This window comes from Mus caroli, unplaced genomic scaffold (genome assembly GCF_978045245.1).
Source record: "Mus caroli unplaced genomic scaffold, Mus_caroli_1 scaffold_15, whole genome shotgun sequence".
In the NCBI taxonomy this organism is placed as follows: Eukaryota; Metazoa; Chordata; class Mammalia; order Rodentia; family Muridae; genus Mus; species Mus caroli.
In genome coordinates, this window is record NW_028227270.1 from 39699903 (window position 1) to 39715082 (window position 15180).

At 38.4% G+C, this 15180-nt stretch overlaps 1 protein-coding gene across 1 annotated transcript; it reads right to left on the reverse strand.

The window, feature by feature from the left end:
• Nucleotides 1-236: 236 nt before the first annotated feature.
• Cetn3 (centrin 3) lies at nt 237-14172 on the reverse strand. The gene is made up of 5 exons (XM_021180298.3): nt 14021-14172; nt 12610-12745; nt 10423-10537; nt 5213-5404; nt 237-739 (listed from the first exon to the last, which is right to left on the reverse strand). The coding sequence occupies exons 1-5, from the start codon at nt 14035-14037 to the stop codon at nt 696-698; spliced, it is 504 nt and encodes a 167-aa protein (XP_021035957.1). The 5' UTR covers nt 14038-14172; the 3' UTR covers nt 237-695.
• Between the last annotated feature and the right edge of the window lie 1008 nt (nt 14173-15180).

Below are 15180 nucleotides of genomic sequence, written 5' to 3' on the forward strand. Positions count from 1 at the left end.
ATTCAACAAGTGTAATGAAGAAATGTTCACCCTCAATTTGTCATTACAAAACACAGATTTCGACAATACATTACACAGCAAAGATCAGCGATATGCAGAGTGCGTAGTCCCTCCAAACTGACGGACTGTACGCTTAGGAAGGAATTAGACCTACACTGAAGTGTCCTGTACTGAAATGCAAAATGTCAAGGCTGATGTCCCCCCAAGTGATGAACAAATGTTCCAGACTACTGTCATTTGGTTTTTCTGATTTATTTCCAAATACACGTGAAAGTGTAAAGACAAAAGATTTTTTAAAAAATCTTCTATTGTTAATAGATATCAGAAATCTAAAATAAAAAATTTACCAAACATTAACATACTAATAAAATAAATATTTTATTAATGAATGTCAAAAAAACATGTGTATGAAAATAAAAGCAATTAGCTAGTGCTAAATTTAGAAGCCTCCAAATAACATACACCACATGATTTGATGTTTTAAAACTTTATATAAACATGTATTATAAATGTGAAGTCTACATTGATGACATAAATTAACAATATTGAAATATACATACTAAGGATGCTTGGTTTTGTTCCTTTCAGAAAAAGAACTACGTTTGTTTTGTTTCATTTTCTTAAACTGGACTCCAGGCACACAAAGAGAAGATAGATGGTGAAAGTAACATTTTGGTGTTGATTCTTGGAAGTCTTTATATGTCACCAGTCATAATAGCAATGAATTCCTCTTGATTTACTGTGGCAAAAAAGACAGGGTCATCGTCAGAGACATTGGAACCTTCTTAACCCAAGAAATACAATCATCATTTTACAATGTAGTAAACTTTATAATATACAAAAATCTTACAAGTCAAAACATAACTTATTCAATGGAACTTCTAAAATAAAAGTATACACAAATGTGATAAGCATTACAAATAAATATGATATTATATTAAGTAGGGACAACAGATGATACCGTAAAAGTCAGCCACAGACATAATATTTGTCACAGTTTAAAAAGTGACAGTTTTAATATAAGTAGTTAAGCACTCTTTATAGTCAGTACTTTACTAATATATTTAGTAAGGCCTCCCTTCATAAGTTAAGTTTGACTATACCATGCATGTGAACTAACAAAATTCTAAAGAATGAAAAGTTTTAAAACTAGAAAAAAATAACAAATTGTTAATTTTGGAAGCTTATTTTTTAAAAAAGCCAGTTACCTCATGTAAACCTTAAAAACATCAATAGAAAAAGTACTTTAAGAAAATACAGATTATTATACAGCAACTATAAAACAAAAAAACTAAAAATACAGGAAATAAATCATTCATGCTAACTTGACACTTTTACTAAAACTATATATAAACTTTAGTAAGGAACGTGAATGTATACGGCTTGTTTAAGACAACATAATAATAAACAGAACTATAGTAAAGAGGACTGAATAATCCTAAATGTAATGTTTAAGAAGTACACACACACACACACACAGAGTAAAAAGCCAGGCGGTGGCAGCACACGCTTTTAATCCCAGCACTTGGGAGGCAGAGGCAGGCAGATTTCTGAGTTCAAGGCCAGTCTGGTCTACAGAGTGAGTTCCAGGACAGCTAGGGCTACACAGAGAAACCCTGGCTCAAAAAAACAAAAAACAAAAAAGTACACACACTCATACATAGGAATGTGTAGAAAACAAAGTTTCCTATGTAAATCAGGTGAGAATATGGACATCAAGACTTAGTAAATCTTTAAGATACAAGCTATAAATGGCAACTGATTATAGCAAAAACCACCACACTGAAAACCATGACCTGGCTTCATGTCACAGCTCTGTACACACCAGCTCTGCACCCCATCTTCCTCGTCTGGAAAGGAAACTGCCAGAGGATGCTTTAGACTGTGTCTTTTGAAATCCTACACAGTGATTTACTGAGGGACACACTTATTCCCAGGGGTCAAATGAATGCCAAGTACTGTATAATGCATCAAAACATGCAGGGCTGCAATTCTACAGTACATTTGAGTCAAACAGAGGTGAATAAATGTCACTATAAAATTGTTGCTAACTGAATGAAACAATGAATCATAACGCTGAAAGATCTCATTCTCAGGTACTGGATGCTAAAATACTAAAGAGTCATGTTCTTAATATGTGGGTAAGGTTACTTTCACGCTAAAGTTACCTTCAAGTGGTTTACAAAATGTTCAGTTATGGCATATATGTCAAGAATTAATCTAATAAAGTAACCCCAGAGCTGGTGCAATAATTGTGCTCAGTTTGAAATAGAGAATAAATGGACAGAACTTACAGTAATATATTATAAAATATGGATCAAAAAGTATTGGAAAACACTACTAAAGAAGAAATCATTAAGAAGATTTTAGATATAGACAACTCATGACTCAGATTGTCAATTAAAAGCGTGGCATTTAGAAAGAAGGGAAGGCAAGGTGGGAAGTGCCATCCCAGGCACAGGAAGAGGAAACACACCTAGAAAGGTAAACCGTGAGTTAAGACCAGTGAGATGTCTAACTCAAAGCAGGCAGACTTCCATCAACTCCTGCTCAGTCTTAAACATTTACAAGGTACTCTGACAGACACGGAAGAGACAGGACACAAACCAACTCATGAACCTGAGAAATTAAAAGTTGTGACCTCTTTGGTTAAATACCACATCTAAAGAGTTTATGAGACTACGACCTGTTTGTCTCCCAACTAAGAATTCAAATAGACAAGAATCCTAAGCCAGTGTGGAGCTTCATCTAAAAACACAATTGAAGCAATCTACACTGAGGCTTCTAGGCCAAACCAGAAAGTATTATTTTCTTAAGAAAGCAATAAAAGGAGCTTCAAAGTGATTTGGTTATAAATCATTTAATACTGTAACAGAGCTATGACTAAAAACTAAGTACTTTAGTTTTATTCAAGATTTTACTTTTCTTAAAATATAAAATTTCAATAGTCAAACTTCAAATTCAGCTTCAAAAAGTTGTAAAAGTCACAAATAGCCGTTTTATGTTACTTATATACACTTTAACATATGATAGTATTACAAAAATATTTTAATCCATTTCATGATTTAATATCCAAAAACATAACACTTAAATCTAAAACAGTAAAGAACAAAGTAACTAAAGGAACCAAACTAGCCACTTGACTACTAGGGAGGTGACAAGAAAGCCAGGCTTCCTAACTTCACCAACCATCTTTCTGACAACAGCATAACACCTGGCTTAAATAAAGATAAGCATCTGAGTGTCCAAGAAGATGGCTCAGCCAGTAAAAGCATTCACTACATAAGCCTGGTGACTAGAATTCAATCACCAGGACCCAGATAAAAACCTGAGAGATAGTGCAGTGCACTTCTGTGATCTCAGCACTCCTACAGAGAGAAGGGAGAATCTTAGCAGGCATGGTAGCCAGAAGTATGCAGCCCGGAAACAGAAACAGGAAGTCACTCCCTCAACAAGGAAGAAGGTGAGAAATGACTCTCAAACCACACACAGACACAAACACAGACAGACAGACACACACATACACACACAATCTATATAAAGTTTGAGTACCTGAGAAGCTACATGGCTTCAAAAGAAAAAATAAAAAAACAAAGTTTAGCATCAGAAGTACTAGTCAATAAGTTAATACACTGCTTCCCATCACAGTTAACACCTTACTGTATCATCTCAAACAATACAGAATGTCCTTTTCACAGTGGAGAGCTGAGTCTGAGTTCTGCTGCTATCATGGACTAGCTCTGTGATATCTACTATATATGCATCTGTCTTATGTGCATACAGCTACAGTACTCTATCCACTTTACAGAAGCTATTATGAAAATTGAGTAACATAAAAGATTCCAACCATCATATCATTATTTAAAAAGTGGTCTGCTATAGCTTCTTAAATGTTACTTTCATTTTTATAAAAGCACATAGTGTACTTTGTTTTATATTATTTATATTTATTTTGAGAGACTGTGGTGTTAATCTTCTATATCTTCAGATATGCCTACATATTTATGTCTATTTTGTAGTATACATTATTTGCCTTCATATCCACATTCACAGTCTTTATTTCATTAAACCCATAATATTGAAAAAAATAGTTATTGTTAAAAATTGGATACCATTAAACATTTATAAGAGCAAATGAGTTACTAAATGTCACAAAATGGCAACAAAATATTTTTATCTTCATCAGTTTAAAATATAAAAAAAAAAAGTACAAAACTTGGTTTGCAACCAAGAAGATCCATATTAAACATACTAAACTATGAAGGTAGTTTGCTCTTCTAAATGTCATGAGCCCTTAATGGCACCCTCATCAGCTGCCATACACCACTGAGGAGGCTTTTGAGAAAAAGATGGTGTTTCCAAAGTTCTTGCTGGAGAAAGTGAGAAGCACTTCAACAGACAAGTGGGCTCTCTGCTCCCTAAGAGAAGAAAGCAGCAAAGCCAACGTCATCAGGATATAGATGTTCGGTACACAACAGTTAAAGCAAGAATGAAGAACGCAGCATAAATAGACCTCAGTACTAAGTGTGAAGATTCATTCTTCAGTGTCTGAGCACAGAAATGACAACACTACAACCCACATTTAGGAACAGAATATTATCGACAGAATGAAAAGGAGATGAAGGCTAACAAGCCCAGAGGGCAATGGGGAGGCTGTAAGAGACACCAGCATATATTTGCCGGACAGGTGGTACACAACGCTGCACCTCACAGGCAGCCTGGGAAAGAACATTGTGACATTTTAAATATAACTCAGGACCTGAAATAGAGCAGCAGAGAAAAAAACAAACAAACAAACAAAAATAGATTAAAAGTGGTTAAAAGAAAAATCTACGAATTTAGTAATAGTTCAGAAGTGTAAACAGGTTAAGGAAGAAAGCACTGAGATCTAAACTTTTAGTAAAGAGCTACATATTAGTAATATTTCATCTTCAGAGAAGTATGTATGATACTTCGTATTATAGCTCATTAAGTTGTTTTAAGGGTCTGCTTCAATACAAATGAAGCTTACAGAGTTTGGCATCCAACTGGACTCTCATCTATTCAGGAGGCTAAGACAAAGGATCTTAAGTACAAGGTCAAACTTGAAATCACTTTAAGGTATCATGAGTTTGTCTTCAAAAATAAAAGGGAAGAAAAAGTGGGGGTGGGGGAGAACTTGCTGGGAGTCACAGAAATCAACAGATTTTAGACAAAAATAAGGTAAACTTACTCTCTCCATCGCCGTCCTTGTCAAACTCCTCTATCATGGCCCGGAGCTCCTCATCACTCATGTTCTCACCCAGCTCTCTGGCAACACGCCGTAAATTCCTCAAGCTTATCTTTCCTGAATCGTCATCATCAAATAGTTTAAATGCTTTCAGTATCTCCTCATGTGGATCTCTCTCTAGTATCCAGTCTGTCACTAGAGTTAAAAGAAACTTTTCAAGTGAGGACATTCATGTAAAAATCAGCTATTCACTGAGAGCAACACCTGGGAGTCTGTCAACATTTAGTCTAATAATTAAATGTCACAGTAGATCACTAAAACTCAAAAATAAAACCTGAATTCCAAATCCAAATTTTAAATGTTAAACTTTTAATGTCCGTATTATAAATGTAAGCTAAATTATATTGTACAAAGGCCAAAAAAGGGAAAACATATATACACTATTTATTTAAAGCCTTCTATTGTTAAGAATTAAACTGAGGATGAGAGATGGCTCAGCAGTTAGGACCACTTGTTCTTGGTTCTTGCAGAGAATCTGAGTTCAATTCCCAGCAAGCTTGGCAAATCACAAGAGTCTGTAAGTCCAGTCCCAGGGACCCAATGCCCTCTTCTGACCTAGGCCCTTCCTTCACACAGTGCAATGTAAACACACGCGAGCAACGCACTCATTCTAAGTATATGTAAGTATAAAATAATTAAGTCCACAAAAACATTACTCCACCTCTCTCAGGTCACTAAGTTTAAGTGAACAATTTGCCCTGACCATGTTAAAGCTGTTAAACAATTTAATACCCCAATTCTTCCTCTAGTTGAATTCAACTAAGCCTGTGAAATTAACAGAAGTCATTGCCAACACCAATATAAGCATAAGACAAGTTAGTAAATGCCAATTCTATCAGCACTTTCATGATTCAAAAAATTACACTGATTTCACCAACAGTGAAGATGGGTTAAACCCCTCTGGAAGCAGGTCTAAAGCAGGGCCATTTTACTCTTTTAGAATAAAGCCACTATCAATATACTAAGCTTATGTATTTTAATAGCATAGGCCTTTAATAAAGTCATAATAAAAACTGATGTCTATAGTATAAAATTTCATGTTGCTTGGTAGAATTCTCAAAGTATCTATTTCTGAAGTAACTCCATATGCTGTTCTGCTACTATAAGAAAAAGCACTTATCATTCTATCATTAACAGTGAACTGCTGGGATCTATAGATTCATTTGAAAATTTCAAATGTCTGTAGATGGAAAGTACTGGGATGTTTATTGAATCCTAAGTGAAAAAATACAATTTAAGTCCTCTACAAGTTGTTGTCTGTCTATTGTTATTTCATCTGTATTTGGCTGAATAAGCACCTAGTCAAAGCTAATGTTACATCAACTACACATATATCCAAAATTATCTTTCGCCATTAATTTTATCCAAAAAAAAGATTTCCAAAAACCTAATTGAAGTCTATTACTATAAGTATGCAAATCAAAGCTCATAAATATTCAGTAACAAGAATTGGCATACCTACAGCCATAACACCAAAATAAAATACCACACTTAACTCTATGGCACACACTCAACGTATTTTGAATTCAGTCCCAACAAAAAAGCAGGACAAGAAAAAAAAAAAACTGTTATGAAATTTTCTTCATGGATTAAGTAACATACATGACAGGTAAAGCAGAAAGGCAGACTGCTGAAAAGACTAATGTGCTTATTAAAGCCACAACAGACAGGAAGCCAACAAGTACGCACACTATCTCACCTGCATGCGCTATCAGTACTTCAGACAGACTGGTCTATAAAACGCCCGCCGATACTCTCTGACAGAATGCACTTCTCTTAGGACTCATAACCCTGAGCAACTAAAGCATCACCCAACATGAAGGATTTTATGGTGACTCTCATCTACATCGTCACCTTTCATTTCTGCTCTACAAGTACAACTTCTCTGTAAGACATCTTTTTTTCCAATGAAAACAAACCAGGCATGGTGGCCCACACCTATAAAAAAAAATAGGAGGATTTAAAGCAATTAACACACACACATAGCTAAGATATCACCTGGTTCAAAAAGTTCCAAATTTCTGTGCATGCAACTACTTCCTGTTGTTTTGATTTTTACATTGTAATGACATAAAGCACATTACTAAAACCAATTACGACGGTATACAACTTAACTACACTGTTGGAATTGTCAGTCCACCAAACGTATTAGATCTTAAAAAAATCACATAAGGAAACAAAATTCTGAAAAGACAAATCAAAATCATAAAAGATAAAGTTAGAGAGCTGGGGAGATTGCTCAGTGGTTAGAACACTGGCTGCTCTTCCAGAGTTCAATTCTCAGCAAGCACATGGTGGCTCACAACCATCTTTAAAGGGATCTATAAAGGAATCGGACACCCTCTTCAGGTATGTAGGTATACATACACACAACAAAGCACTCTTACATTAAAAAAAAAAGTACAGAAAGAAAGAGAAAGAGAGAGAGAGAGAGAGAAGTTAGAAAGTTCCTATCCAAACATTTAATACTTACTTCAAACTCAAAAATGTTGGACTTTCAAGTCCTTCCATGTATGGGCTTCGCAGCCTCTTAGACTGCCACTGAAGGGCAGGTAGCTGCATTACTGACTCTGAAACAGTGGCATTACCTTCAACCCCATAAACGTCCCTTAGAGTTCTGAAGACACGATCTTACTTTACTCTCAAATAGAGTCTCTTTCTTTTCACCCTAACAATCTTGATCATAAAGTCTACAACGTTCTGCCTCCAAAATCACTTCAGCTCATCTTTGATCTTCTCATCAATGACTGTTGTAAAACACAACCTCCCATTCCTTAAACTCCGCTGACTGAAGTCCCATCTTCCTTCACTGTGTAAGACCATCAGTCTGACTCAAGGCTGCCGTCCCAGTGCTCTGACCCTCCTCTAACAGAAGGGACTGCATGACATCAAGCTTCTCAACGTGCTGAGCATGTAGTACCACGCCGCTTTGTCACTTCTATGCTAGACTGCATCTACTCTACTCCTACAATCTTCTTGGACATCTTCTATCCCTAGAGATTTAAGTTAAAAAAAAAATCCCCCTTGCAAAAAAACTCATATTTTCCTGGGTGAAGACTTGACAAAGATTTCCTATAAAAGACCTGACAGGAAACATTTTAGGTTTTCAGGGTCCTAAGCTCAGTCTAAACCGCTACGCTACTTGGTAGCAGAGAAGCAGTGTCCACAAATGTGGGACGCACAGAGAGCACAGTTCAGTTCAGTCCCGGGGCTACAGGTAACAACTGTGACCCAAGATAGCAATCTCTCTCACACAGAATCAAAATGTACTGTCACCTACACTTACATCCTAAGGTCCTCACCACAATTTCTTGGTAATCTTAACTACCATTCATCCCACCAAATGCAAAAATTTCAGTGCTGGATAAATACTCAAAATGAAAACACTGTAACATTTTATTTTAGATAGGATTTTAAAATGTAAGAAATACAAGCCAAGAACAGATGCAGTGAAACTATTTCACTTCTATTGACCTTACTTTAAAAGCAGAAATTCAGGAAGCACCTGCTCCTCATTAGCCTCAGCCGAAAGACGCTAGGTGCCCTGCACTGAGTGCACTTGAAGGCTGTTTGCTCATAATGGGGAGAGCCCAATAAGCCAGGCACCTCTGCAGAGATCTGTGGGACAGTGTCCTTAGGCAACAACAAATGGTCCATAAAGCTAAGGTTTAGGTGATATGAAACTCTGTTCTTAAGTAGTAAAATACAAAAATCTACAATACTTAAAATAGTACTTATGAAAAGATGTTTTACAAAACTATGAATAATAATGCTTAAAGTAGCCTTCAAAGTTAAAGACAGAAAATAAAACAATGAGATTATAGAATAGAATGTTTTAATGTCCCAACAATACAAATGTATTTCCATCTTCTGAATTCTGAAACAAAGGAAACACTATTTTCTCTCCCCTGGCACAAACTCTGTGATTTGCTTGGAGACAGAGTCTCACTGGCCCTGTCTGGCCTGGGGTTCCTTATGCAGACCAGGTTGACTTCAAACTTCCAGAGAATGGGTTACTTCTTTGTTCTGAGTGCTGGGATTACTCTTAATCACAATACCAGCATTTCGTAGCTCTTACTACCCAGTATAGTCTTTAACATTTCACATACTAATCACCTACATACCTCCCAGAAACCACATTACACTGGTCCCCATTTCATCGATGAAAATGAGTCACAGACAAGTAAACTAACCAAGTTACACAGAGTCAGAACCAAGATCTGAAACCTGGAATCTGGTTCCAAGGTAGCCTGTGCTAACACTTCACTGTGGTGCTTTCATGAGTTTCCTAAAAAAGGGGGTGGGGGGTCCTGCCTTATCATTACCATCATTACCATTTCTTTTCTTTCCTGTATTATTTCTTTAATATTTAAATAAAGGTTTTGTATATACATATAATTGTATTAGTTTTAATTTTTTAATATATGTAAATAACTACATGACATGCTTAGATTATGACCCCTAAAATGGTATCATTGTTTAGTAACTTAACAAAATAATTCATATAATGTCTATATAACACTATAAGCAATATAATTAAGTTACAGTAGTCAATTCCTAGCCTTCCAGAATCTTCTATTGAAAAATCTCTACCTGTATACACCCTGAGTAACTCATTAAGATCACTATCCAAGATCCAACTACAGTAAGCTGCCACCATCTTCAGGTGGCATTTCCTAAGTGCTCCTGTTTCTACCCTGCCAAAGACATCCCTCACAACAGTGTCGTCGCGGTTGTCTCAACTTTACACCTTAATCCCTGAGATTAAGGTTAGTGAGTAGAGAGCCTAACAAGCTGTCAACTTAACAAGATGGACTTCATGTCCCCATCTCCCACCAAGACACCACGTCCTACTTCCCTCTTCTCCACTGTACTAACAAAAGTAACAGAGCACAGCAGTCTTCACTAATATTCTTAAACATCAGGATACTAAATCTTCTATTTTACTGACAAGAAATAATTTTTAGTCACCCTTTAGTGATTAATTTTAATAAACCATAAAATCTAGACAATAATTCCTTGTTCAAGAAATCATCAAAAGCCAACACTAATTCTCACAGTATAGCTAGAAATATATTTTTTTCCTTTAAAAACATACAAAAATCTCGTAATTTTCCAACAAGTACTGGGTATAAAGGTGACTAAGTACATACCAACTTCATTAAAATCTTCAAATGTGATCTTGCCAGTGGCTTCTCTGTCATAATCTTTAAGAATCTTCAACACATCAGCCTTTTTCACATCAAAGCCCAAGGCTCTCATTGCCACCTTTTGGATTAAAAAGGAAAAACAAATTGTAAAGCACTCCTTACAAAAGAAGTCATCACTGATTTCTAAGGAAGTTTTCCATCTTAAAAGACAACAGCAGATTACTAAAGCACAGTTATTCTGTATTTTTACCTCTAACTTAAGAATATGAAACATCCTGGTTTTTCATTTTGAAAATAAATAGGAATTATTTTCATTGGCATTTTGCTGTTTTATATGACTAATTAAAAAGAATTTACAAAAATATATAAAACAATGCACTAAATACAAAGATAAATATTTGTTACCAAGGGAATAAAGACATATTACAAATATTAAAAGGCTAGACAAGAGCATAAAAGCAGTAAAAAAAAAAAAAAAAAAAAAGCATAAAAATTTCAGGCCTCCATGGTTGACACAGTGGAATTTTATAATCTTATCACTCAGGAGACTGAGACAGGATTGTCATAAGTTTGAGACTAGTATAGGATACACATTAAGAGCCTTTCTCAACAAACAAGCAAGCAATTGGCTTTCCCACCAGAGCATACATAATTAGCTACTGTGGTACAATTAGTTTCAGATGACTGAGTTTAAACAGAAAACTGCTACTAGTACCAGGAAAGGAGAGCTGTGTCACTAGTTAGTGAAGTCTTTATGTCAGACATCCCTTACTAAACAGAGGAAGAGCTGGTGGAAAGGATGGGAGACAAAGACTGGGATGGAGGGCTGTGAGCAGAGCTGCCACCTTCTCCAGGCAGGGAGGCTCTGAGCAGAAGTAATCAGTAACAAGTGGAGGTAGTGGAGACAGCCGCATCCAAAGGGCAAGCATTACTTAGTGTGCAGGGGCAGCCAGGAAAGGCTTATGAGCTAACAACATGGTCAAAGAACTCAAGAAAGATAGATATGTAAGGGTAGTGTAAAGACGAATGGGAAAGGAGGAAGCTCTAGCTGTGAAACCAAGTCCCAAACCGAAACAGTCAATGCCAACAAATGGCTGAGACACTGTACAGGATGAACTCAGGCTGCACGGGAGGGAGCAGCAGCAAGACACAAGTGGGATGGGGAAGGAGCAAACAGAGGGCCTCAAGATTGAGGCCACAGCTTCAGGCCTGTAATACTTTCAGAGAGTCTATCCTCTCACTACAGTTTCTACCCCTACTTGAAATGCTTAAAAATCACCTACAATGTCGCCCAATTAAAAACTACAGTTAACATTTAAGATATCAAATGTTATCTTTCTTACTGGGTTGAACATAAGAAATGTGTTCATAACCAATTTCCCCCTCTATCTTTACTCGTAATTTTAATCCTTAAATTGGGTATTTTCCCTCAGCACATAGCAACATTAGGCATCAGACAATTTATATCCTTTGTAACAGAGACGAGCACACTAAGAGTATGTTAGTACTATCTTAAAATTAAAATCTCAATCTCAGAAATGTCTGAGCAAAGACAATGGTCTCTCCATCTCAAAACTTTTTAGGTTGCACTATAGCTCAGTGAGTAAGAGTGCTCCTCGCCCTGCAATCTTGAGGACCAGAGTTCAAATCCCCAGCACTCATGTAAAAAGATAGGCCTGGCTGCAGGTGCCAGTGACAGAGGTGTGTTGATTGGAGTGATCCCAGAGTTCACTCTCTCGCCAACCTAGCCAAAGTACTGAACTTCCAATTCAGTGAGATGGTCTGTCTCAAGGCAACAGTGTTGGAAGGGACACAAGGCCGTATTCTGCACTGCACATGATACACATGGAATGTACAGGCCTGCACAAGCAACATGCATAGGCCACAAACATCGTGTTTTAAAAAGCTGAGCTATACCATCCCACAGAGGAAAACAGCAGTGGGAAGAGCATGCTAAGGACTGTCCCTTTAACTGGGTGAATGGAGAAGTTACACTTTCCATCATTACGCACTTAAATACAAGGTTCTACAAGCCATATTCCGTTTGTACTAAGTTTTCTTGTACCACCTGTGGGTGGGCACTACAAACAGCCTCACAGTTCCGAAACAAGCTTCTAAAATAGACTTTAAAGCAACAGTCACAAATGCAATTGAGTTAAACAAAAATGGGTCTTAAAAGTCCCCTGTTACCTTTAATTCATGATAATCTATGGCTTGGTCTTTGTCGGTATCAAACAGCTCAAAAGCATCTTTAATTTCTTGCTTCTGTTCTTCAGAGAGCTCTCTTCGTTTTTTCCTTTTTGTTTTGTCTACTACAAGCTCACCTCTAGGACACAGAAAAATGTCTTTAGGCCACTTTAACCCGACTTAGGACAAAGATTCGTTTTCTAAATTTCAACAAAGCAGAGCAGTCTGGCAAATAAAGGAACTGCCCCTAAATCAATGTCCTGTAGTCCAAATGTACTTTTTTAAGAGAAATCCTAAACAAAGTCAAAAGCACCGAAAACACCATACATATTATTCATGTCATCTACCAAGAGCATAAAAATAAATAACAATCAACCAGAATAGACTTGATGTTGGACAGCTTATAAATTCTCACAATTACTACAAAAATCAACCATAAAACTTAAAGGGTTACTGTTGCACTGTAAGCTCAAAATGTTTTTAGATTATACATTTGTAACAGTGCTTTGTGGTTTTATTCCACTGATATTAGCCAGGCAAAATATAAAAGGGTTTAAACATTCAAATACTAGACACCCAAAAAATCACAGCATCTAATTGTCGTGCTTAAGTCTACGTGATGTTTAAAAGTGTTTTAACTCTCACTTAACATGTAAACGATAGGTTAAACGTCTTAAAACTCTGGAGAAGCTGAAAGAAAATCTAAAAAGGGCACTTGGATCTGAAAATGTCTGCCTTCCAAAGCTGCCAATGCAAAAAGCAGTCCAAATGTGTAAACGAGGATACAGCACGTGTATCAGCACGTTCTAAAAGATGGAAGCTTGAAACCTCAAACCCTTGAAACTCGGCTGACTAACAGCTCGCGCTATTTACGTCTGCACGGCGTCGGGCTCAGGGACGCCCGCCCAGTGGCCCAGCCCGGGGAGCCGACTCGGTGCGGAGCAGGAGTCGCCTCACGTGACCCCAGCTGCCCCCGACTCGCCACACACCCACGCCAGCTCCCGCCTCCTTCGTCACCCTGCGGAGCCAAAGGGGCGGCGCGGCCCGCCCCGGGCACCTTTAACTGTAGATGGACAAGGTGAGGAGCCAATGAGGGAAGGGATGGACGGAAGTGAAAGGACGGTGTCACGGAAACGAGCTCCACCCGAGACGCCGAGAGCACAGCGTGCCTCGGGGCCCGGGGAGAAAGGCGAGCGCTCCTGCGACTTTCCAGGGGGAATCAGGCAACCAGGGCCGAGTCCCGCAGTTGCGTGAGGGAAACCTCGCGAGACTTCACTCGGGCTGCGGCGGTGTCCGGAGGCGGGAACCGCCGAGGTCTGGTGCTCGGCGCTGGACACCCGCCCCCGACCCGGCCTCCCGTCCACACCCGCCCTGGCCCTCTGGGGGACGGAGGCACGGCCCCCTCGTTACCGACCTCAGAGCTAAACTCATTCTCTCTTCCGACAGAGATGTTCCACTCAGGGACTTTACCACGGGAACCGCTCAACAGCCACCAACCTCCACGCCTCGGGGACCACCCACCAGACAAGTTTCTGGGCGCGATTGGCTGAAATTGCCAACAGCCGGCCTGTTGGGGCGGAAGCGTCGCTGCTCTTCTATTTTCATTGGTCAGCATTCATGTCAATCAAGTACACATTTTTGCCCCTTTGCTGTCAGTCTGGCCCCCTGGATTGGCCAGGTTCTTTCCCGACTCCTTTGCGCGCGTATTAGAGTCACCACGCGAGATTCAGGCAGGCAAGGCGAGGCCCCACGGGTGACATGCACGGCGTCGACCGAGGGAAGGGAACAGGCACAACCCAAGCAGCCTGCTCAGAACGAGGGAGCGAAAAGATGAACAATTTTAGGTGGCCGGTGCACCAGAGAAACTTAAATCTAAAGGCGACATTCTTTATTCTTAGTTCAGTAAGGACCAAGCTGAGCGCGTTCTCCCCGGTACAATTCTCCCAAGTGATTTTAAGGCAGACTGGATTATGGATTAAGCTTTTCGTTTTGTTGTTTTGTTAGCTCGTTTACAATGAGACTGGCCAAACCACCCTTTTCTAATGTGCGATTGGAAATGTGTGTTTGCCTCTGCTTCTCGCTTTCTAGTGCTATAAAGTGTTTATGTGCGTCTTATCTTCACTGCCCACCAAGCCTCTTAAAGTTTACTTAGATCATCAGACTGCGAGACTGACTGTCTTCAAGGCCAGGGTTCTGTTTACACGAGTATTTGTACCAAATAAAATATCTGGAACTTAGGTTCTTCATAAATACTTGATGCATAAAATGAGGTATTATTGTAGAAAACTTGGAAACTACTGAGCTAACCTGCAGTGCTTCTCGGTATAAATACAATAAACTGGGGCTAGGAATTAGAAACAGCAAATATTGTATGTAAGCTTGTATTGTATGTAAGCTTGTATGTGAACGAAGGACGCTGTGTAATTGGCTATGCATGAGTTAAGCCTAGAGTGTAGATAGGAATTTGGACAAGTAAAGGATTGGGATAAAGCTAAAAAGTAATAGCTAAATGATAGCACTCCCAAAACCAAAGTAGAAAAATGTTGAAGAACTCACCGGGCATGGTGCTACACA